Source organism: Alligator sinensis, unplaced genomic scaffold, assembly GCF_000455745.1.
Source record: "Alligator sinensis unplaced genomic scaffold, ASM45574v1 scaffold260_1, whole genome shotgun sequence".
Classification (NCBI taxonomy): Eukaryota; Metazoa; Chordata; order Crocodylia; family Alligatoridae; genus Alligator; species Alligator sinensis.
The window spans coordinates 904015-925010 of record NW_005842431.1 but is presented as its reverse complement, the minus strand read 5'-3'; the positions used below and the strand labels follow the sequence as shown (position 1 = coordinate 925010).

Here is a 20996-nt window from a genome sequence, read left to right as displayed (position 1 = left end):
TAGGGAAAGGCACCAGTACACAGCATGCATCAGAGCCTATGCAAGATGAAAGACAATAGCACCAGCACTGATGCAGCAAACTTTACTGAACTACATCACTTCTAGTCCTGTCCAGACATGCTTTTGTTTATGTTAAACTCCCTAACTTTTCATAATTTAAATTTTTCATACATGAACCAGTAGCTGAGGCACATGCTGACTAAATCTATGATCTTTTCAGGTCTCTCTCACCTCAGCCATAACTCAAGGCATATTTGTCCCACAGACACAGGACAAGCTACTCCAGCAACAAGATCAGGTGGAGGAACCAAAATTCTTGACAAGATGCAGCCAGAGGAGGCCAACCATGGTGTGCGAGGAAAGGTACCATGTAAAACAAAGGGAGCCATTTCATACATACCCCATAAACCTATAGACATTTCTTGACTGATATGCAGTATACGCAGGGAAATACTGAGCAAGTTCTCTCTGGACCATCAACTTGGGTTGCAGTTGAACTATCTAATTAAATGAACACAAGCAGTTTCCTTTCATTCTGATATGCAATTCTTTCCATTAAAAGAAAGCAGCAAAGTTCTCTCTCAGTGTAATATCTTGCCATTTCAAAGAATCTAAATGCTTATACTTTCGGGGCCTGATCAGAAAGGCACAGAATTTTCTCCACGGTTAGTCTCAGAGAAGAGACATGAATTCTTATCATCACCTCAGGCCACTGAAGTTGGTTGCACTATGGCAAGGCTGCCTGCATCTCAACTTCCTTTTTCCAAATGTCACCCTCAAAACAGTTTTACTATTTATCACTAAACAAGAGTCTTCTCAAAATCTTATTGGCCTAATTTTAGAATTCATTTGTGCAATCATGGTTACAGGCAGGAACAATTCTAAACATCTGGATCTTTGATGGCAAAATTTGGAAATCTAGAAAACTGCCTGCAAGGCATACTTGCTGCTGCAGCTGACAAAGTATGCTGCAAAAGCCATCTTCCTTGAGGTAAGGACAACACAAGTTAATAATTTCAAGGATGTTGTTTCCACCATTCAATCCTTTAAAATGCTGCAACCAGATCCCCAGATTGACTTACTAATCATAACAGCACGACCCTTGGGATCCACAGCCAAGTATTGACCAGGAACAATTCTGCGACAGCCACTTTTGCCAAAGGTTTCCTGATGAATCTTTTCAAACACATTCTTGGAGGGTTGGTACTCTAGGATAACAATGCGCCCTGAATCACTGCCAACCACAATGTAGTCTTTGGTTCCACCTGTCAGCCTGAAGGCCATGAGGGAACGAATTACTCCAAACACTTCCACAGTCAGCAAGGTATGAACCTTCCCTGTGTTAGGATCAGGGCGGAGCAATTCCAGGATCTTCCCTCGTGAAACAACGATTTCCTGTTGCTTTGTTCCTAAGAAGCCAAAGCCATGAGAAAAATCAATAATCAACATAAGCAAGTAGAAGAATCAAGCAAGGACAAGACGCAACGTTACAATACTAATACTGTTACAAACCTGATACTTTATAGGGGAGAAAGTCAAAGCCACTTAGAATCATTAATGACCAGATATTTCAGTGTTTGGCTGTCTATTCTACAGACAGGAACACTGAGGCACAAAGAGCAAAGTGACTTAATTAAAGCCACCCAAGTCAGTGAAGACAAGGCCTCGAATTACTAAAGTTCCTGGAAGTTCTCAAGACCAGATCTCTCCCTCAATTTGCACCTGTCAGTCAACCCAGCTAACAGAACAAGAGCAAAACCTCAGTGAAAAACGAATGCTATATTTAAGTAACTTGTAACAAAAAGACAGTCAGAACAACAGACATTACCTGAAAAATTACCATGGATGGCATAGCTGATGCCAGTGGCTCGCTGCAAGGTTAAGTTGTAAAGAAACATGGTGGCGATAAATCTACTTCACTGCGTATGTTTCAGCTTTATTATGGCGTCCACTGCAAATAAACAAAATAGCTAGAAATCAGGAATACATCCAATTGCAAAATAGGTTGCATCTATTTAGTGCTTACTTTCACATTATTTCAATATAACAGAAAAGTGCCAGCAGCTTAATATTGTCTAAGTCTGCACGAATAATGTCTTACAATGCTTCTGAAAAATGTTATTTAATTCATTTGTAAATGAACAATGCATGTCAGCTTTACATATTTCCATCCCTTACAGCCATATACAAGGGTTCATGCTAAATGTCCTAATTTAACATAGAAATACATGCTTAAAGTCATTTTTTGTATAGATGCAATTTTCATTTCACTTTTACGATAGAGTCAAGGTATCAGGTTTTGCAGGCACATGAATGTGTGCAACAAGCCCATACTGCATAGGCTATGATGGTCTGCTGCTACGGTCTTCCAAACAGTGTTATAATGCTTTATCAGTCCTGGATCCCTGTTCACTTTAATTCCATTTAGCCCTACTTGTGAGGGTTTAACCCAGAAGGTTAGTGACAAAGTGAGCTCTTGCTTTGCAGTAATTTATTTGAAAGAGTTGACAAGAAGGAATAATAAAGCAAGGTTTCACTTTTAGTCTCATCAATTTTAATAGCCTTGCCTGTACAAGAGGGATGAGTTACGGATTACAACCCAGGACAGAGCCAGCAATACAGCACAACCTCCTCCTCCATGAACAGGCAAACTGCTGTGCTCACTAGTAAAGTTTGCTCTTAATTAAAATGGGAGGGAGGGGGGTTACAACACTACAAACCATAGCTTGCAGTACTTCATCCTGCCTACTTTCATTGCACTGCTCCAGGCTCTGACAAGGTGTGGCTGGCAATTAAACAATGAAATCAGGGAAACCCTGCATGAAAGACATGCTCAGAAGCTGAGGAACGAAGATGACAACACCAAACAAATAAAGCAGGTCCACTTCAGTCTGCAGGTCCATTGTCTATGAGTGTCACACAATGCCCTTAATAGGATTATATGGAAAAAAGTGGAGAAAGATTTCTAGGATGCCCTGGACATGTTCCCCCCGCCCCCCGAGCCCTCAGCCCCACTTCCCCACAAGCAGTGAAACCTCCCTGCCCGAGCAGATGCTTCCCCCAGAGACTGGTACGACAGTGACAGCGGCCCCCAGAGACTGCCTACGCAACTGCGCCCCTAACATCCTCCGTGGGAACAGAGGAGCCGGCCTCGGAACAGGTCTCTACTAAGCCGCGCACCTCCTCCCCGGGAACGCGGCGCCGGGGCACGCGGAGGCCGCGACCCGCACGCGGGGTAGGGTCCCGGAGCCGCACGAAGGGCGCAGAGGCGCGGCGGGATCAGGGCAGCCCCAGCGGAGCGCAGTTAGGGCGTCTGGGGGCCGCCAGGCCGGAGAAGGCAACCCCGCCGCCCCTTCCCGCCCAGGCCGCGCCGCAGCCTTCGCTGACGCCGGCGCAGGAGGAAATAGTACCGAAGCCGAGCCCGGCCCGCGCTGCCCGGCCTGGCGCGAGATGGCGGTAAGCGGCGGCTCCTACCGGGCGGATGGCGACAGATGGCGGCCGCGCGTCTCCCCTAGGCCGCGAGCCCGCAGAGCCGCTGCGCCATGAGCCCTGTCCGCGCGCTCTGCCGCCCCGCCCCCCGCTGGGGCCTTCCTCACCCGACGCGAGCGACACGGGGCTGCCCTCGGATCGCCTGACCTCACCGATGAAAGGACCACGTGGGCATCTTCCGCCCGGCTCTGACCCCGCCGCAACCACGACGTCTCCCCCTCTCCCGCTCCTGCCTGGGGACGCTCGCTCGGCCAAGCCAAACCTGAGAGGGCCACGTGTCTCTCAGGCACCTTGGGGAGCAGCCCCAACGACCGCTCAGACCCCGCTGGGGCTTTTGATTTCTCGGAAGTGACGTCCCTGGGCAAAGATGGCTGCGGCTGCTAGCGGGGCGCCGGGCGCGGACGGCGGCAGCTCGTGCTTGTCCATGGAGCGGATCCGGGCGCTTACCGACCTGCGGGAGCTGGAGGCCGCCTATGGCCGCCTGTGCGCAGAGGAGGTGGGGCCGGGCCGGCTGCGCCTTCTGCGCCGCCCCGTTTGGGCTTCTCCTGAAACTGGGTTGGAAGCTGGCGCGGGGTAGCTCGGACGCAGCGCGCTCGGTTCTAGCCGCGAGGCGAAGCGTCCGGTCGGATCCTGCGCCCGTGCTTCGTGCGGGACAGCGAGCTGGTCCGTTCCTAGGGCACCGGGAGGCCGCCACGCTCAGCCAGCAGCCATCTGATTTTAGCCAATTTAGCTCCAATTGTCCTGGGAGTAGAAGCGTTATCTTGGAGCTTTGCGGGCACTCTCAGTGGGACATGGACTTGTTCATGTGCAGGGTCCCGGGATACAAGACTTTGTCCTGGCAGAATTTGTTTTAAACCTTTGGTTAAAAATAGATGCCAGGTTTGGTCTGTTTGGGTTTAGCTCATCTTGTAGCAGACCCCAGACCTTACAGCCTGTGCGAAGCATCCAAATGAACACCTTGCCTTGGGCTGGAATTAGAAGTGGCAGAGTGGAGTGATTCAGCTGTGCCACACAGCTTAGTCGCCGTTCACTTCGTTGGGCAAAATCTGTGTTGCGTTGCTCAGCGCAAGTCTGGAGCAGCAGCAGTGCCAGGTCTTCCCCTGTCCAGACAGCTCTGAAGGGCCCGTCAGGGCTGACTAACTAGAAGCACTTCCTGCTGCCCCAGACCCACTGAATGGGTCTGGAGCAGCAGAGAAAGCTGGGATTTCCCCAGCTCAGTTAGCCTCAGGGTCTGGTTATGCAGGGAAGCACTTTTCCCTGCTGCCCCGAACCCACAGTGCAGGTCTGGGACAGTGGGGAAAGGAGAGGCTTTCCCTGGCCAGTCAGCCCCAAGCAAGGTAAGTTCCACAAGGTAAGAGGTGCCCACCGCAATGAAGCAGCAGATTCTGTTACTACCTTTTGTTGTGCCACTGATTCTCTTATTAGGTGGTGCAAAAAAGGGCAAGGATGTCTATTCTGCATTTATACTGCCTTAAAAAATTTGAAGGTGATACAAATGGGAAATCAGATGGCATCTGTTTCCACTCTTGGACCAGCCAGGGTTAATTTAAATTAATTGCTGTTACTTGCCATTAAGCCTTGTATGCAAATAACCCTTGGAGTGAAGGTTTTGGAGGGAAAAAAAGCCCAACGTACAGGGGAAAGAAGAGACATCAGAGAGAGTCCCACACCACATTTATGGTTTTTCAGTGCAAACAAGCAAGCTGATGCCTCACTCAGTGCAAATCCAGTTTTGTCCTCCTGTGAAAACAAGACCTTCTGTTTTGCTTGTGAAAACAAACTGAAGTAAAACAACTTACCAGGACTGTTCTTGTGTGTTAGAATATAGGGAGGACCACAATTCCATCCATTTCCTGGTTCAAAAAAGCATTTGGATATAACTTGGTGAGATAACATAAAGAAAGAGTGTGGGCCAGATGTGGCCCATGGCACTGTCATTTGGTCTCTGGGGCTCCCCACAGGTCTGGAAACTTGGTGGTAGGGGAATGCTGGTACCACTCCCCTGCAGCCACATTTTTGGAGCCACAAAGAGCCCCAGGCCCTGCGTGCTAGATCCAGTGCCTGATCCCAGCACACACAGCAGGCCAGAGGGTGTGCCAGTCCCAGGGTCTAATCCCAATGTGGGGGGCTTGGACAGGGTGGTGCTGGGCCAACAGGACTCAATCCTGGCTCATGGGTGTGGGAGGGAACAGTGCTGGGCTCCCAGGACCCAATCCTGGTATGCAGGGGATTGTGCCAGCCCCCTGAGACTCGATCCCAGTGTGCAGGAGGTGAAAGGGGACAGCACTGGACTCTCAGGACCCAGTCCCAGCATGTGGGGCATGGGGGTGGTGTCACTCATCTGGCCTGGGGGGCCAAAAGGTGGAGTACCCCTCTCCTCCCCTTCCCTGTGTCATAATGGCAAAGCATCTAACAAGAAAAGTTAGATGTCTCTGCTAGAGCTTCATTAGCTGGCCATAAGAGATTGCTACAGAGGTTTACAGGCTTCCTGCCCTCAACCTTGACAGACTGACTATCCTGCCTGTGCAACATTCACATTTTTTTTTAACTTTGGAGCATACTATTGTACTCTGATCTTTTCTTATAGACAGTTAAGCCAGGAACATCTTTGGTATGGAGAGGCAATGTAGGAATGGATTTCTTTTAACATTGCATGATAGAGGTTTCAAAACTGACCCTTGAAAATAGACTGGAGTGTAAATGTAACCAGATTAAGATGGAACACTGGGGCTTTTGACAGACTGTGTTTTTAGCTGAGTTTTCAGAAGCCCTCCTTGGTGTGTACTCCTACATTGATGTTGAGGGTTTGCTTCTAAGCTAGTGACATTAGTGATTGGCCAGAAAGTGTCATAAAGTGACATAGGACCACTTTCTTTTTCAGAAAGTGGTGGAAGAAGAGCTGGAGGCCCTGTTGGAACAACAGGGTACCATAGAGAACAAGATGGTTGCTCTTCATCGCATGGGGTTAGTAAACACATCAGTCCTTCTTCAGTGACAATACCCTGCTTTTTATTTTTCTTCAGTTGTTTTGTATTTTGGGGGGTTGCTTGGGGGGAAAAAGGCCTAGATTCAAATGCATATGTATTTTTTCCTTCTAGTTTTAAATTATTGTATGTTGTTACCCTATGTTGTTCAACAGCTGCTTCATTATACCACAAATGCTGGTGGGTTTTTTTTTCACTACTGAGTAAATCCGTTTCCCTTTAAAGAGTGCTTTGACATGAAAGATGCCATAGAATAATCTTTTCTTTGAGTCACTGTGATAAATGAAGGTAATGATACTTGCAGCTCTCCTACAATGTCAAAAAATGAGCTGTCATTCCCAATGGGTATTGTTGGTATTAGGCTTTAGCACTAACATCTCTGAATGTGAACAATGCGCCCCTTCAAATATGTTGTTTCAGGTTGTCTGTAGATTTGGATATATACAAATGAATCTATTTGCAGAGTTCAATGCATAGGTTATTTCTACAATCATAAGACTTGGAGCTTTATACTTAATAAAAGCTTGGATTCTAGAGCACAAAATGACACTTCCTGCCCTAAAAAAGGACAAACTTATACATCTACAGCAAAAGCTGTGTTAACCGGCAGTTTATTAGCCGGAAACTCTATTAACCGGCATCCAAGGGATGTGGCAAAAGTGAAACTGGAAGTTCCACTTCCGGGGGACTTCCCATTTCACTGCCCTGAGCTGAGTTTTCTTTGCCACTTCTTTGGCCCACGGCCCAGGGCAAAGATTCCTGGGGGATGCCAGATAACAGCTTTTACTGTAGTTCCTTTCACCTCTTTATTGCTAGTAAGAGAGATGTTAGGTAGATAGGCCCTTTGGTGCTGCTATCTTCCAGATAAGACTCTTGGATCTGACTTTCAACTCCTGCCACTGTCATGTTCTTTGACAGGAGTTAAAAGACTGGTGCTGGCAGGCACAAGATGGGGGATTATGTATAATGCCTTGCTGCTTCAGATCTGCTTTTCTTGTGTATCACCTGTTATCTGCATGTGTGTTTCCAGCCCCAACCTGCAACTGATTGAGGGGGATGCCAGGCAGTTGGCGGGGATGATCACTTTCACCTGGAATCTGGCTGAGAATGTCAGCAGCAAAGTCCGACAGCTTGATCTTGCCAAGGTAACTAGACGGAGTGGGAGCTTTGTAATACTGGAGACTGCAGATTTCAGTGTGCGGAGTAGCCCCTGTGATTTCTGTAGGCTATTCTTTCCTAATAAAGGCGAGACCTATAGTCTGGTTCTATATGCTGTACCTTTGAGTTCCAACCTAATTTTGGGATTCTCATGATTTTTTCAAGTCATCAGCTACGTAGGGACGCCAAGTTACTCACCCAGCACCCTGCTGACCTTGAAGTCCTGTCTGGGACAAGGTGATCGTAACCCCTTACTCCATGGCTCACATCTTTCTTTCCCTTTGGCTATATTGTCTTTTCTGTATAGCTCTCTTTTCTAGTCCAGCTAGGTGAAGGAAATCTCAACTGCTATTCTTGCAGAACCGCCTCTATCAGGCCATCCAGAGAGCTGATGACATCTTGGACCTGAAGTTCTGCATGGATGGGGTTCAAACAGCTCTGCGAAATGAAGATTATGAGCAAGCAGCAGCTCATATCCACCGCTACTTGTCTCTGGACAAGTCAGTCATTGAGCTCAGTCGACAGGGCAAGGAGGGTAGGTAAAATCCTTGCATTGGTATTGATGGTGTGGCTGTTTAGTCAGGTAAATTGAGGGCTCTTGCTTTTAGAGGTTATGACACACAACAGGGTTGGATAACTTGGATCCAAAGAGTGTGTTAAGAAAGGATATTATTACTAAGTGAGTTTGGCAGCTATGTCAGGTTATGGTTTTATGTGGAAATGTCTGGGTGAATACTTTTGTGGGGAGCGAACCATCCTAGCTTTAACCCTGGAGTGAAGTAAGTTTAAAATTGGAGTGTTTTTGCTGCACTTGTGTGTATGAGCCTGTAGTGATACAATTAAAGCATAACCTTTCCTTCCACTCCTCCCCCTCTCCCCCAACTTTTGAAGTCATGACAAGTATGTGTTTTTCCATACCCTAAAGTAGTGTGATTTTTAATGGTTCGTTTGGAACCAAACAAAGGCTGAGTTATAAATGGAACAATATAGTGAATCACTGCTTTTATAGCACCCTGATACCTGGCTCCTGGAGTGGAGGCATGATTTTACTACTCTGTTTCATCCTAACTTCCCTTTGTTGTGAATAGCCTTAGTATCTGCCAGTTCTTTCCCCAAGAACCATCAGAATAAGATGATTTTCGTCAGATGTCCCGCTTCTCCCACAGTTCTGAATATCAGCAGCAAAATATGTCAAAGTAGGGTCGGTTTTGTAACATGGATGGTTGGAGAAAGCTCTGAGCAGCAGAAATGCTGAAGCTCTCCTGTGTAGTTCTTAGTAATAAAAACCTTTCAGATGTGACACTGCAAATCAGAAGGGCTCAAGACTCCACAGTATTTATGTTTTTATTTTGTTTATAAATTGAATCTAGTACAGGACAGAAATGAATGTGTTAGTCTCCTACTCATCTGGGAAAATTTCTTATTGAGTGTTAAATCAATAAGGCTGTTTCTGTGTAGCTGAGGTTCCAAACCCCTGGGCCATGGGCCAGTACCAGACTGCGAAGGGTTGGCTGCCAGTCCAGAAGTGACCAGCATACTGCGGACCGGCAACTATGAGTATAAAAAATGGCTGGCATATTGTGGACCAGCAGCCAACCACTTCCTGTCTGCAGTATGCTGGTCCGCAGTCCCTTCTCGTCCATGGTCTAAAAAGGTTGGGAACCACTGCTGTATAGCATCCATGCTTGAGCTCTGGTTGGCAGAGAGTATAACTTAATAATACAACTACCTCAACTTCTGTTTGCTAAATAGTGTTATTGGTGCATTGGAGGACAGGCATCTTTTTTTTCATATTTTTAGATGCATAGAGTGGTCACTGGATTGGAGCAAGTGAGTTACTGAAGAGTCTGGATGAATTTAACCAGCAGTGAAACATAGTGGGTCTTTCAGTTGACAGCAGCCTTCTCGTCCCAGAGATTAGGCACACCATTGAGTTCCATTGGAGTATCAGTGGAGTGTGCGGAATGCCCCTTCAGGGTGGATGCTAGAGCATTGGCCAGTAGCTAAGAGCTGAAGGAACTAATTATATGCATTCACAAGAGCTTGGCAACTCTTCTAAGATTTAAGACTTTTGGGTAGGGGGTTCTAATAATCTTAGTGTGATACCTTCTGAGTTGGAAGTATGTTTGTATACATAATGTGTATGCCTACTCCCTTATAGCCTTTAGATTTCAGGTTCTGGCAGGCATTTGGGGATCAAAAAAATTAGTTGAGTGCCTTCCCCCTCTTAGGCTTTGACCTTCTAACTGCTGTTTTGGAACTGTACATACTTTGAGACCAGGGCAGTTGGTGTTCTCAGTCTCGGGACCTACAGGAGGCCTCAAATGCCTCTACACAAATGCTCGAAGCATGGGGAAAAAGCGGGAGGAACTTGCTCTCCTGCTAGCTAGCAAAAACCCAGACCTAGTGGGGCTCACGGAAACCTGGTGGGATTCTACCCACGACTGGGCAGTGGACATGGAGGCATACAGGCTGTACAGGCAAGACAGAGTAGGGAAAAGAGGTGGGGGTGTAGCACTGTACGTCAAAGAGCAATACACGTCCTCAATGATTAGGATGGGATCAGAGGAGGGGCAAAACAAGGCACTGTGGGTAAGAATGCAAGGGGAGCATGGGGAAAGGGACTTGATAGTGGGTATCTACTACAGACCACCTCACCAGGGGGATGAGCTGTACCTGGAATTCTCAGGTCAGTGCACGGAGGCTGTAAAGGGATGTGGTTGTCATGGGTGACCTAAATTACCCACACATCTGCTGGGAGGAGCAGTCAGCCAGGTCCGACTGCTCACATAGGTTCCTAGCTGGGATACAGGGCCTCCACCTAACTAACCCAGGAGGTGCATAGTCCCACTAGGGGAAATGCCTTGCTGGACTTGGTCCTTGCCACAGGCGGCAACCTGATGAGGGGTCTGCGGGTACTCGACCACCTGGGCAACAGTGATCATCACCTGCTGGAATTTACTATCCAGTGCAGGGTGGGGAAAGCAAGCAGCATGGTAGAGGTCCTCGACTTCAGGAGGGTCAACTTCTGTAAGCTAAGAAGGTTAGTAGGAGAGGCATTGGGGTCTCGGAGCTTCAATGAGATGGGAGTCCAAAACAGGTGGTTATTCCTCAAGGAGACGATCCTCCGAGCTCAAAGGGAATCAGTCCCACTATGCACCAAGGGGGGCAGAAGTACTAAGAAGCCCTCATGGCTTGGCAAAGGCATCCAGGGATGCCTGAGGGCAAAAGAGGAGGTGTACAAAGAGTAGAAGCAAGGGGCTATCACCAAGGAGGATTACACCTTCGTTGCTCGGGACTGCTGGGAGGCTGTTAGCAAGGCCAAGGCAGAGATGGAGCTAGGGCTATCACCCAGAATTAAGAATGATAAAAAGTCCTTTTTCAAATACATAGGAAGTAAGAAGAAGGCACCGGGTAACATGGAGGCTCTACAGGATAGGCTTGGCAATCTGGTGATTGTGGCAAATGAAAAAGCTGACCTCTTTAACGAATTCTTTGCCTCTATATTTCTGAACAGGGACCGGTACATCTCCCCCCCTAGAATTGCAGACAGGAGGCATGCCACCATGCCTCGGGTCAGGGATCACCTAGGTAGGGAACTTTTGGAGGGGCTGGATGTGTTTAAATCAATAGGTCCAGATGCTCTTCACCCGAGGGTGCAGAGGGAATTGGTAGGGGTCATAGTGGGGCCCCTGGCACAGCTCTATGAGCGCTTGTGGGGAGTGGCCAGGTACCAGAGGATTGGAAAAGGGCCAGTGTGGTCCTCATTACGAGAAGGGGAAAAAGGAGGATCCCGGCAATTATAGGCCAGTCGATGGACCCAGGAGAGGCACTGCCATGCCTAGGGTCAGGGATGACCTTGTTAGGGAACTTTTTGAGGGGATGGACATGTTTAAATCAGTAGATCCAGATGCTCTTCACCCGAGGGTACTGAGGGAATTGGCGGAGGTCATAGCGGGGCCCCTGGCACAGCTCTATGAGCACTCATGGGGCACTGGCCAGGTACCAGAGGATTGGAAAAGGGCCAATGTGGTCCCCATTTACAAGAAGGGGAGAAAGGAGGACCCTGGCAATTATAGGCCAGTCAGTCTTACCTTGGTCCTTGGGCAGACCTTTGAGAAAATTATCAAGGAGCATATCTACAGAGTCAGATGGGTGGCAAATTGGCTAGATGGTCACACCCAAAGAGTGGTGGTGGACGAGTCATTTTCGACCTAGAGGCATGTGGGCAGTGGAGTCCCCTAGGACTCGGTCCTGGGGCCTGTACTGTTCAACATCTTTATCAGGGATCTGGATGTGGGTGTGGAATGCATGCTGCCCAAATTCATTGACAACACCAAGTTGTGGGGCAAGGTGGGCACCCTGGAGGTGGGGGACAGAGTCCAGCTAGATCTAGACAAATTACAGAGGTGGGCGGATGAAAATAGGATGGAATTCAATGCAGACAAGTGCAAGGTACTGCATCTAGGGAGAAGGAACCAGCAACACACGTATAGGCTGGGGAGCACCCTTCTTGTCAACACGGTGACAGAAAGGGATCTTGGAGTCATTGTTGACTCCAGGGTGAACATGAGTCGCCAATGCGAGGAAGTGGTCAGTAAAGCTAACTGCACGTTGTCATGCATCTACAGTTGCATGACAAGCAGGTCCAGGGAGGTGATCCTTCCCCTCTATGCAGCATTGGTCAGGCTGCAGTTGGAGTACTGCATCCAGTTCTGGGCGCCGCACTTTAAGAGAGATGTGGCTAGCATTGAGAGGGCCAGAGGAGGGCCACTCACGTGGTCAAGGGGCAATGGGACAGGCCCTATGAAGAGAGGCTAAAGGGCCTGAACCTATTCAGCCTCCAAAAGAGAAGGCTGAGAGGGGATCTCGTGGCCATTTACAAACTCACCAGGAGGGACCAGTGGGAATTGGGGGAGGCTCTGTTCCCCGTGGAACCACCTGGGGTTACTAGGAATAATGGCCACAAATTGTTAGAGAGAAGGTTCAGGCTGGACATCAGGAGACATTACTTTACAGTTAGGGCTGCCAGGCTCTGGAATGGGCTCCCAAGTGAGGTGGGACTCTCTCCTACTTGGGGGTCTTCAAGAGAAGGCTGGACAGGTATTTGGCTGGGGTGAAATGACCTTGGTATCCTTTCCTGCCCGAGGCAGGGTGTCGGACCTGATGATCTGTTTAGGTCCCTTAAGACCCTAAGTACTATGATACTATGATTTCTGTATCTTGTCTCACTTGGGAACAGGCAGCATAATTGATGCCAACCTGAAGCTCCTGCAGGAGGCAGAGCAGCGTTTGAAGACTATTGTAACTGAGAAATTTGACCTAGCTATGAAGCAGGGAGATCTGCCACAGGTGGAGCGTTTCTTCAAGATCTTCCCTCTGCTGGGCTTACATGAGGAGGGGCTGAGCAAGTTCTCTGAGTACCTTTGCAAACAGGTAACGCGCCCTGCAGGACCAGCGTGACTGGGGTGGCCTGAGAGCAAGCCCTGGCCTCCTCCCACTGACTGACACAGGGTGTTGAGAAAGGAGATCTTGGCCCCAGGGTGTTTAATCTCTGAAACAAGCCCAGTTCTGTTCAGCTTTTTTCTGCCTGTGCTACAAGGTATAGGCTTTTGGCATTTGATTACATTCCGTACTATCCAATCTCTGACTTGTCCTTCCTTCAGTTGGACACTGATCCCTTTCACAAGCACCCTGCAGCTTGTCCTCAGGCCCTGAGCAATGTGGTCTGTCTACATTTGCCTGAAATTCTGGGTTCCCAGCAGCTGAACAGAGATATACTGTGAAACAATTTCTTTTTCTACAGTGCTGCTTGGGCTATAAGAGACCTCACCTCACATATGGGGGGGTGGTATTTGCTAGGTTGCCTGTCGCTTCGTTCACTAATGAGATGTGCAGCTGCTGGAGCTGGTCCTATAGAAGTGCATCCCATTTGTGTAGCACAGCAGGATGCACTGGGCTTTGTTTAAGATTTAAACTGTTCTCTCTGCTGTCTGACATCTGCTTTGGAAACTCAGTGTCCCTTTCCTCAGGAGGGATATAACAGTAGTTGTGCACAGAGGGAAAATAGGTAAAAGGGAAGGGTTGCATAGAGCAGGAGGACAACTGTCCCCTTGGTAAGGGTAGAGCTGTGCCAGAACAATACCAATCGACTGCTTCCACCGTGGTTTAGGTTGCCAACAAAGCAGAGGAGAACCTGTTATTGGTGATGGGGACGGACATGAGCGACCGTCGGGCCGCAGTTATCTTTGCAGACACACTGACACTCCTCTTCGAAGGTAATTCCTTCCCTGCCTGGCAAATATCTCAACTGGTTGGTAGGCTGGAAGTAATCCTTGCTGAAGATGAACAGGTGGTGGGTTAGAAAGGGACCTAGAGAGGTTGTGCAATCTCCATCTTTGAAAGTTTTAAAGTGCATGTTAAACAAACACTTGGTTTAGACAGTGATGAGAATAGGATTGGACTGGGGGACTACCTGAGGTCACTTCCATCCCTTTTTTCCTGATTCAAAGTTGGCCAGATGACTTGTATGCTTTTATTTGTAGTGGCAAGAGAAGAGAACAGCCTTGTTTCCCTTTTGTACTGCTAGAATTGAATCTGAAGCAGTGATTTGGTTGCTTTGTTTCTGGCCAGGAGAGCATTAGGACTTACCTTTGACTGGCTGGAGATGGACTGTAAAGGACCAGCTGGCTTCTTTTCCTTAGAGGCATGGCTTCTCATCCAGCCTATCTTGCTCAACCTAAAGGACTGAACCAGAGCATAACTGTGAGAGACAAGTTCTGCCTTAGATGATTCTCTGCAGTTGATGGATCTTAGAAGGGACTTGAAACTTCCCCTTTCCCTTCCTGCTCTTCACTCTCTTCAGATAAATTGGTTAGTCCCCGAAGCCTACAAGCATACAGCTCCCCAGCTTCATCTGGCCATATGAACAAATCCCTGCTCGTAAGGCCAAACAGCTGCTCTCTCTCCCCTTTCTGACTCTTTGGAGAGATGGAGAGGAGCAGAGCAGCTTGTGCTCTCTGAAAGTGAGGAAGGGAGGGTGCATGGTGTGGAATTCCCAACAGGGGAAGGAATAGAGCTATCCACAGTGGTCAACCATTACCTCTGTTATCATTCCAGACTGTGCTGCTACCAGGTCACTGTACTGTGCTTGGACCTCTCCTGTGCTTTCACCCTGTTGAAAGCCCATAGGATGCATCTTCAAGGCAATGGTACCAGGCACAGGGGAAAATGTGTTACAGGGTGTTGGAGCTGATGGCTGATGTGAAGGAAATGAACATGAAGATGTATCTCCTTGTGGCTGAGTGTTCGCCTCAGAGAGGTCTTCCTTTGGCTGGTGGCTCTCTGGAGAGAGAATAGAAGTGCAATTTGCCTTGGGATGAGATTCCCAGGGTGTAAACTTGTAGTGTGATAGGTGAGGGGGTATTGAAACTGGACTTGGAAGAGGTTTAATCTCTGGTTGGACTTAGGTGATGATTTAGGAGCTGCAAGTTTGTTGTGTGAAAAGCTTTCCACCTGCAGATTATGGCATGGGTCACCTGCATCCTGTGTTGCTTGGATTGCATTGTAGCTTCCACAGGGTGGCTGAAAGTTCTGTGAAGGGGGAGAGGATGGAGGCATAATACTAGGGCAGGAGAGAGCATTGCAAAATGAAGGGGTGGGTAATACCTTGAGGATCCCATTCGAGATTCTGAGCTGCTGCTTTGGGGAAGTGATGACTACTCTTGCTTAGGCCCTTTGTTGGGATCCTACAGTTCTGGGCTTAGTGAAGATGGGACAAGGCTTTTTCTGGTCTTTCTGCCATGAATAAACAGTATTACCATGTGTCTTTCTGCAGGAATCGCTCGCATTGTGGAGACCCACCAGCCCATCGTGGAGACCTATTATGGGTTGGGGAGACTGTACACCCTGATCAAACACCTACAAGTGGAATGTGACCGGCAAGTGGAGAAGGTGGTGGACAAGTTCATCAAGCAGCGGGACTATCACCGGCAGGTAAGCATGACTTGCAGTGTAGGCAACACAGCCTTCAGCCAAAAGCCAGCTCTGTTCATCTTTCTTGGTGATCCTCTAACATCCCATAATCCTGTACAAGTAGAGTGAGTGATAAGGACTCAGCCACTACATCTTAGGAAGCCTGGTCCCATGATCTTGATGCCTCACTTTGCAGACCAGTAAGCTTTGCGTGCTGGAAAGGCAGCAGTGCTCAGCCTTGTGAGTCAGTGGAGACAACCTTGTATTAATCTGTAACCATAATGATGGGTTACATGGGAGAATGGGGTGGGGGGTGCCTTTGCATGGAAGGAAAGTGGCTGTCTGAAGTGATAGTAGAGGAAACGGAGATGATCCTTTGAAGAGTGAAGAGCACTAGCAGCAGCTTTTAACTCTTGTTTACAAAACAGAGCAGGATTTGGTATGAACATAACCAATAGCATGGGGTGTACTCAGTTATAATGTGCCATTTGCTCCCTCCTGGCACCATTCTTCAACAGCCGTGTTGTAGTTTGCTTTCCCTGTTGGACACCATGGATGCTATCATGACTAGAACCCTGCACTAAGTTCTGTTGCTGGAGGGCTAGTGCAGAAGCTTGGGCTTTCCTGAGCAGCTCTTCAGCAATGTAGGACCTGGCAAGGTGTCTAACACAAAGTTAAAGGAGAATGTTATGATGGCTCTTTGTTTTCATAATTGCAGTTCCAGCAGGTTCAGAACAGCATGATGAGAAGTTCTGCTACAGAAAAAATTGAACCAAGGTACATCAAATAAGCTACCTGTTCTTTTGCTTTCCATTGTTAATGCTGTTTAGCATTTAGATAGCTCTTTCCATCTTCCAGTTGCCTTACTGTCACCAAAGCATAAAATATTATTTAGATCCCTCTTTACTACCTCTTTATAATCTATCAAGGCAGCCTCGGTGCTGCTTTATTACACAGTATCAGAATTCGGACTTCCCTGATATACTAAGTATGACAGTGCAGAAGGCTGAACCCTGATCTGCAGCTCTGTCAGCCCTCTCTTGATGGGGAAGGGTGGTGACTCTTAGCGATATTTAGACCGTGGCTCTTCACGGAAAATGTTACCTAGTTTTGTTTAACAAGATATATTGGGTCTGTTTTTCCTGCAATCATGACTTGCGCACCACATGCACTGTACATTATTAGCAGTTAACTAGTGCACTCTAGTTTCTGTCTTTTGAATTGGGGCACATTAGCTATTTTGGGGTGATTGTTATGACCTGGTTAACACTGACTGTGGCTCCCAAGCCAGTCAGGCCTGAGTTTCACTGCTCCTAGTGTATCATCCCTGTTTTACAGGTGGTGAAACTGAAACATCATGAGATGAGGTGACTCCTGCATGACCACTCAACAGCTGGGTTGGGACTGAGCTCTGTGTTTGGTCTGTGCCCTATCTGCATTGTCAGACAAGGTTCTTTGGGTAAATGTGGTATCTTCTATTAGACCATCTAAATAGTTGGAAAAATTATTCTTTGCAATCTTTCAGGCACAAATGCCCTTCTTCAGGCATAGGGAGAGTCTGCTCATGTTTTGTGTGGTCTCCTGGGTGGAACAGAAGCCAAAGTGCAGGTCTGTAAAAATGCAAATGCGTGGCATTGAGGATCAGAGGTGATGGGAGACAATAGGTGTGAGACGGGTAGGTGGGGTGGGGGGGAAGGTGGGGAATGTTGAACTGGTGATTGCATTTTACCAGCTACATTCTGGCAGGTTACGTGGGGTTTTCTGATGGCAGGCAAGTTATAATGTGCCATAAATCCCAACATCTGTTTAATCCTTGATCTTTTCATATCTGGTAGACTTATGAAGTGAAGTTCTTAGGCTTGTCTATGAAAGGTGTTTTGTAAGTTCCCTTTGAGGATTAGAACTGAGAGAGTAGAGAGGGAGTGATTGTCTTGTGAGAAGTGTGCCCTCACAGGTACTTTTGTCTTTGCTAGATTTTTGGTGTGTGTTCATTCTGGTACGCAGTTGTTGTTTGGTTTCTCCTACGTATTTTCCATCGGGACATTTAGTGCACTGGATAAGATGTATTACATTTCTGGTGGTGCAGGTATAAGATACAGGAATGGTGATGGTTCTGTTGTAGGGTGTGGTTATTGTGGGACTGGTGGAGATGTGTTAGCAGGTTTTACATTTATTGTCCCAGCATAGTCTGGATCCATTCGGTGTGCTTTGGGCCATAGGAAGTTTGTTTCAGGTGATGAGGTTAGCAAGGTTCGGTGCTTGTTTAAAGGGTAGGATGGGTGGTTCTGGAAAGATCTCTTTAAGAATTGGTTCTTCTAGTATGGGTTGCAATGGTTGATGATTTTCCGTATAGGTTCCAGAGAACAATGGTATGACACAATCTTTCCAGATCCATCCATGGACTAAATATAGATATTGGATTTATGGCACATTATAACCTGCCTGCCATCTGATAACCCCAGGTAACCTGTCTGCATTTCACCAGTTCAACATTCCCTGCCCCCACCTACCTGTCTCTCACCTATTGTTTCCCATTCCCTCTGATCCTCACTGCCATGCATTTGCATTTTCTCAGACCTGCATTTTGACTTCTATTCCACCCAGGAGAGTGTACACAACACCAACAGACTCTCCGTATGCCTGAAGATGGGTGTTTGTGCCCAAAAGCTTGCCAAGAACAATTTTTCCAACTATTGAATTGGTTTAATAAAAGATATCTGCCTGTGTCCTTAGACCAACACAGCTACAACCAACAACCGTATCTGCATTGTGCAATTCTGTTGCATCATTTTTCCCCTAACAGACCGCAGTTCTTTGTTTCGTCGTTCTTTTTTGTTTAAAATGCTTGAAAGATGATTTAAAGCATGCCAAGAATTCACAGCAGCATGTGCTCTGGAAATGTGTTAGAAGAAAAATGCCAGTATATAGGTTGACTTTTAAGAGTTTTTTGTGATTGTTCTTGATCATTTAGTGCATTGACTTGTGGGTAGCCTTTTATAAGGAAGTCACTCTCTTTGGGCTTTTGCTGTTAAGTAAAATGAAGACAGTAGTGCCTCCTAGTAGCGCTCCAGGGTGACTAAAAGGTTTTATTTATATCTTGTTTTTTAAACCCTTTTGCCTACGCTGGCAAAAAGGCTCTAGAAGTAACAAGACCCATTTTTCATTTAAATGAAAAGTTGCCTTTTGTTTGCCCTGTCGGTGTTCTGCTTTTTTACGTGCAGGTCCAGTTGTGCATTTCCTGAATTGAAATGAACCAGACCTATTATTCACAGATACAAACACTAGCTAAACTCACCCAAGGAGTTAATAGTGACCAGGAGTTTTGAAACCTGGCCAAGCTGGGATCGCAATTATTGCTACTATAGTTTTAGTATGGTTTCTCTCATCCAACCTGTTGATGTTTATCACAACTACCGGCAAAATGGGGGTTGTTTTGTAATTATTTTTGGAGAACTTTTTGATGAATGTACTCTTCCTCATGGCATGTGTTCTGTACATCTGTGGTGCTTGTCTTTGCAAATTGCTTGAGCATGGAGCTGTCTTGTGATTCTGAATATAGTAACTTGTAACAATCCCTAAGAGAGTTGAGTTTCACTTCTGCTTCAGCACATAAGCTAGGTACTAAAAGACTTGGTTAGGAAGAAGCTTCTGCTCTGGTTAGGTAATTCTGTAATTGTCCACTACTGTCATCTTGCACACCCCTCTAAAACTTCTTCTGCTGGCCAGTGTTGGAGATGAGATATTGGACTCAGATTGACCTCTGGGCTGATTCTCTGGGGTAATTCCTCTGTTCAGCTGCTACTTGTAATAATGGAGATGTGTTTCCATTTAACTTGGTGTGTCAGTCAGGGGAGCTTTTAAGGGTAGAAGCAGATCTGGGAAGGAACAAATTTTGAAATGCCTTTAAAAGTTAAAGTAATGGCTGGCCCTCTGGAGCCTCTTACAGATGGCTGTCATCATGCTGACCTTTGGCATTCACAGCTCTGGTGGAAGTAGATATTAATGTTCCTATAGCAAAACAACTGTGTGCATTGCTTGCTTGAGGAAAATCCACGCACTTTGTTTTGTGGGCTTGATACATAGATTCTCACTGTGCCCCTTGCAGGGAACTTGACCCCATTTTAACTGAAGTCACCTTGATGAATGCCCGCAGCGAGCTGTACCTCAGATTCATCAAGAGACGAATCATCTCTGACTTTGAGGTGGGAGACTCCATGGCCTCGGAGGAGGTAAAGCAAGGTAATGCTTCAAATGCCAGTGCTTGCCTAGCTCTTTACTCCCCTGTAGCTTCCCACTGATTAGATTTGTCTGTTTTTTGGTAGGAGTAGAGTATGCTGTAGCATGTTGCAGACTGCATGCTATGCAGCCAAGTGCCTGCCTGCATAGTGTGATCCCTCAGTGACCCATCTCTTGGGGCAGGCCTTGTCTTTCACTGGCTGGAGGGCTAAATGACACTGAAAATAGAAAATCTGACTAGTAGATATAGTCAGGCTCTTCTCATAGATGCTTTAGAGCTCAGTTTTTACCTTCAGTTACTTGCTGTCAGCTTCAGCAGCTGGAGGGATTGCATTTCACACTTAAATGCAAGAGATGGACTCTTGTCACCAGTGTCAAAAGCAGTGTTCAGGGATGGTGCCCAGTCCCTGGCATGGTGCTGTTGCCCTTAACCACGTAGATGGGTTCTCTGTTTACCTCTGGCAAACGTCTGGTATCATGTCCTGCTTTAATCCTTGAAAGCAAGGATTCACAAACTTTTTGGGCAACATCTTAATGGTGAGGGAGGGGAGTGCCATTTGGGCACTTGGGGTGCACTGATAAAGTTTTTCTTGGCCGATACGGATAGCTGATTATTAACCAGCCATATTGACCGATCTGATAACAGTTATTTAGTAATAAAGCTCGTTGAACAAGCTGTAGTTCTAGCGCTCCCACCACCATTTATAAGTTTAGGGACGCTACACTTCCAGAGGACATGGAAAAGTGCCCCATGCTAGTTGCAGCCCCTGCCCTTCAACCTGGGGGGGTGGGCAGCTGCCTGAGCCTGAGGCTGGTGGCTGGGTGGTCTCTGGGCACTTTAATTAGAGTAGCTTTTGGAGGGCCACCCCCTCCATTTCCCAGAGGCTTCCTTCCAGCCATGGGAAGGACCCTGCTGCACATAGCAGGGGGAGCAGTTGCCCTGGTCCCTGCCAGGCTCTTCATCCAGCCCCTGGGGCACAGACCCCTGGGCATTGCAGGTTAAGTCATGCTGGACTGGGCTGGGCTCTTCCCGCCCCAGTCACTGAAAGCCAGAGATGTGCCTTTTACAGCGCCCGCCTCAGTCCCAGCCTCAGTCCCAGCCCTCAGTCCACACTGCACTGCATCAGCGCCCAGGACACAGTGGCAGCTGCTCCG

General features: G+C 47.4%; 2 protein-coding genes and 1 non-coding gene across 5 annotated transcripts in view; 1 reads left to right on the top strand and 2 right to left on the bottom strand.

The window, feature by feature from the left end:
• The window catches only part of SF3B3 (splicing factor 3b subunit 3), a 55337-nt gene extending 51719 nt beyond the window's left edge, over positions 1-3618 (bottom strand). The window contains exons 1-3 of the mRNA XM_006030240.3: positions 3475-3618; positions 1829-1951; positions 1081-1409 (exon numbers count right to left, since the gene is read on the bottom strand). Coding sequence (XP_006030302.1) covers positions 1081-1409; positions 1829-1898 — 399 coding nt within the window. The 5' untranslated portion in view covers positions 1899-1951; positions 3475-3618. The remainder of the gene's footprint in view (positions 1-1080; positions 1410-1828; positions 1952-3474) is intronic.
• Positions 631-712, bottom strand: LOC112551342. The gene has a single exon (XR_003095634.1). It is a non-coding gene; the product is annotated as a small nucleolar RNA SNORD111 (small nucleolar RNA).
• A 24-nt stretch (positions 3619-3642) lies between the features above and the next one.
• The window catches only part of COG4 (component of oligomeric golgi complex 4), a 33000-nt gene continuing 15646 nt past the window's right edge, over positions 3643-20996 (top strand). For 2 of the 3 annotated variants that reach the window (XM_006030241.3, XM_025211805.1), the window contains exons 1-9: positions 3643-3985; positions 6371-6453; positions 7504-7618; positions 7992-8166; positions 12874-13067; positions 13804-13909; positions 15469-15626; positions 16324-16382; positions 19711-19844. In XM_006030241.3, coding sequence (XP_006030303.1) covers positions 3857-3985; positions 6371-6453; positions 7504-7618; positions 7992-8166; positions 12874-13067; positions 13804-13909; positions 15469-15626; positions 16324-16382; positions 19711-19844 — 1153 coding nt within the window. In that variant the 5' untranslated portion in view covers positions 3643-3856. Of the gene's footprint in view, positions 3986-6370; positions 6454-7503; positions 7619-7951; positions 8167-12873; positions 13068-13803; positions 13910-15468; positions 15627-16323; positions 16383-19710; positions 19845-20996 lie in introns of those variants that run through there. The other variant, XM_025211804.1, reaches the window with a different exon arrangement.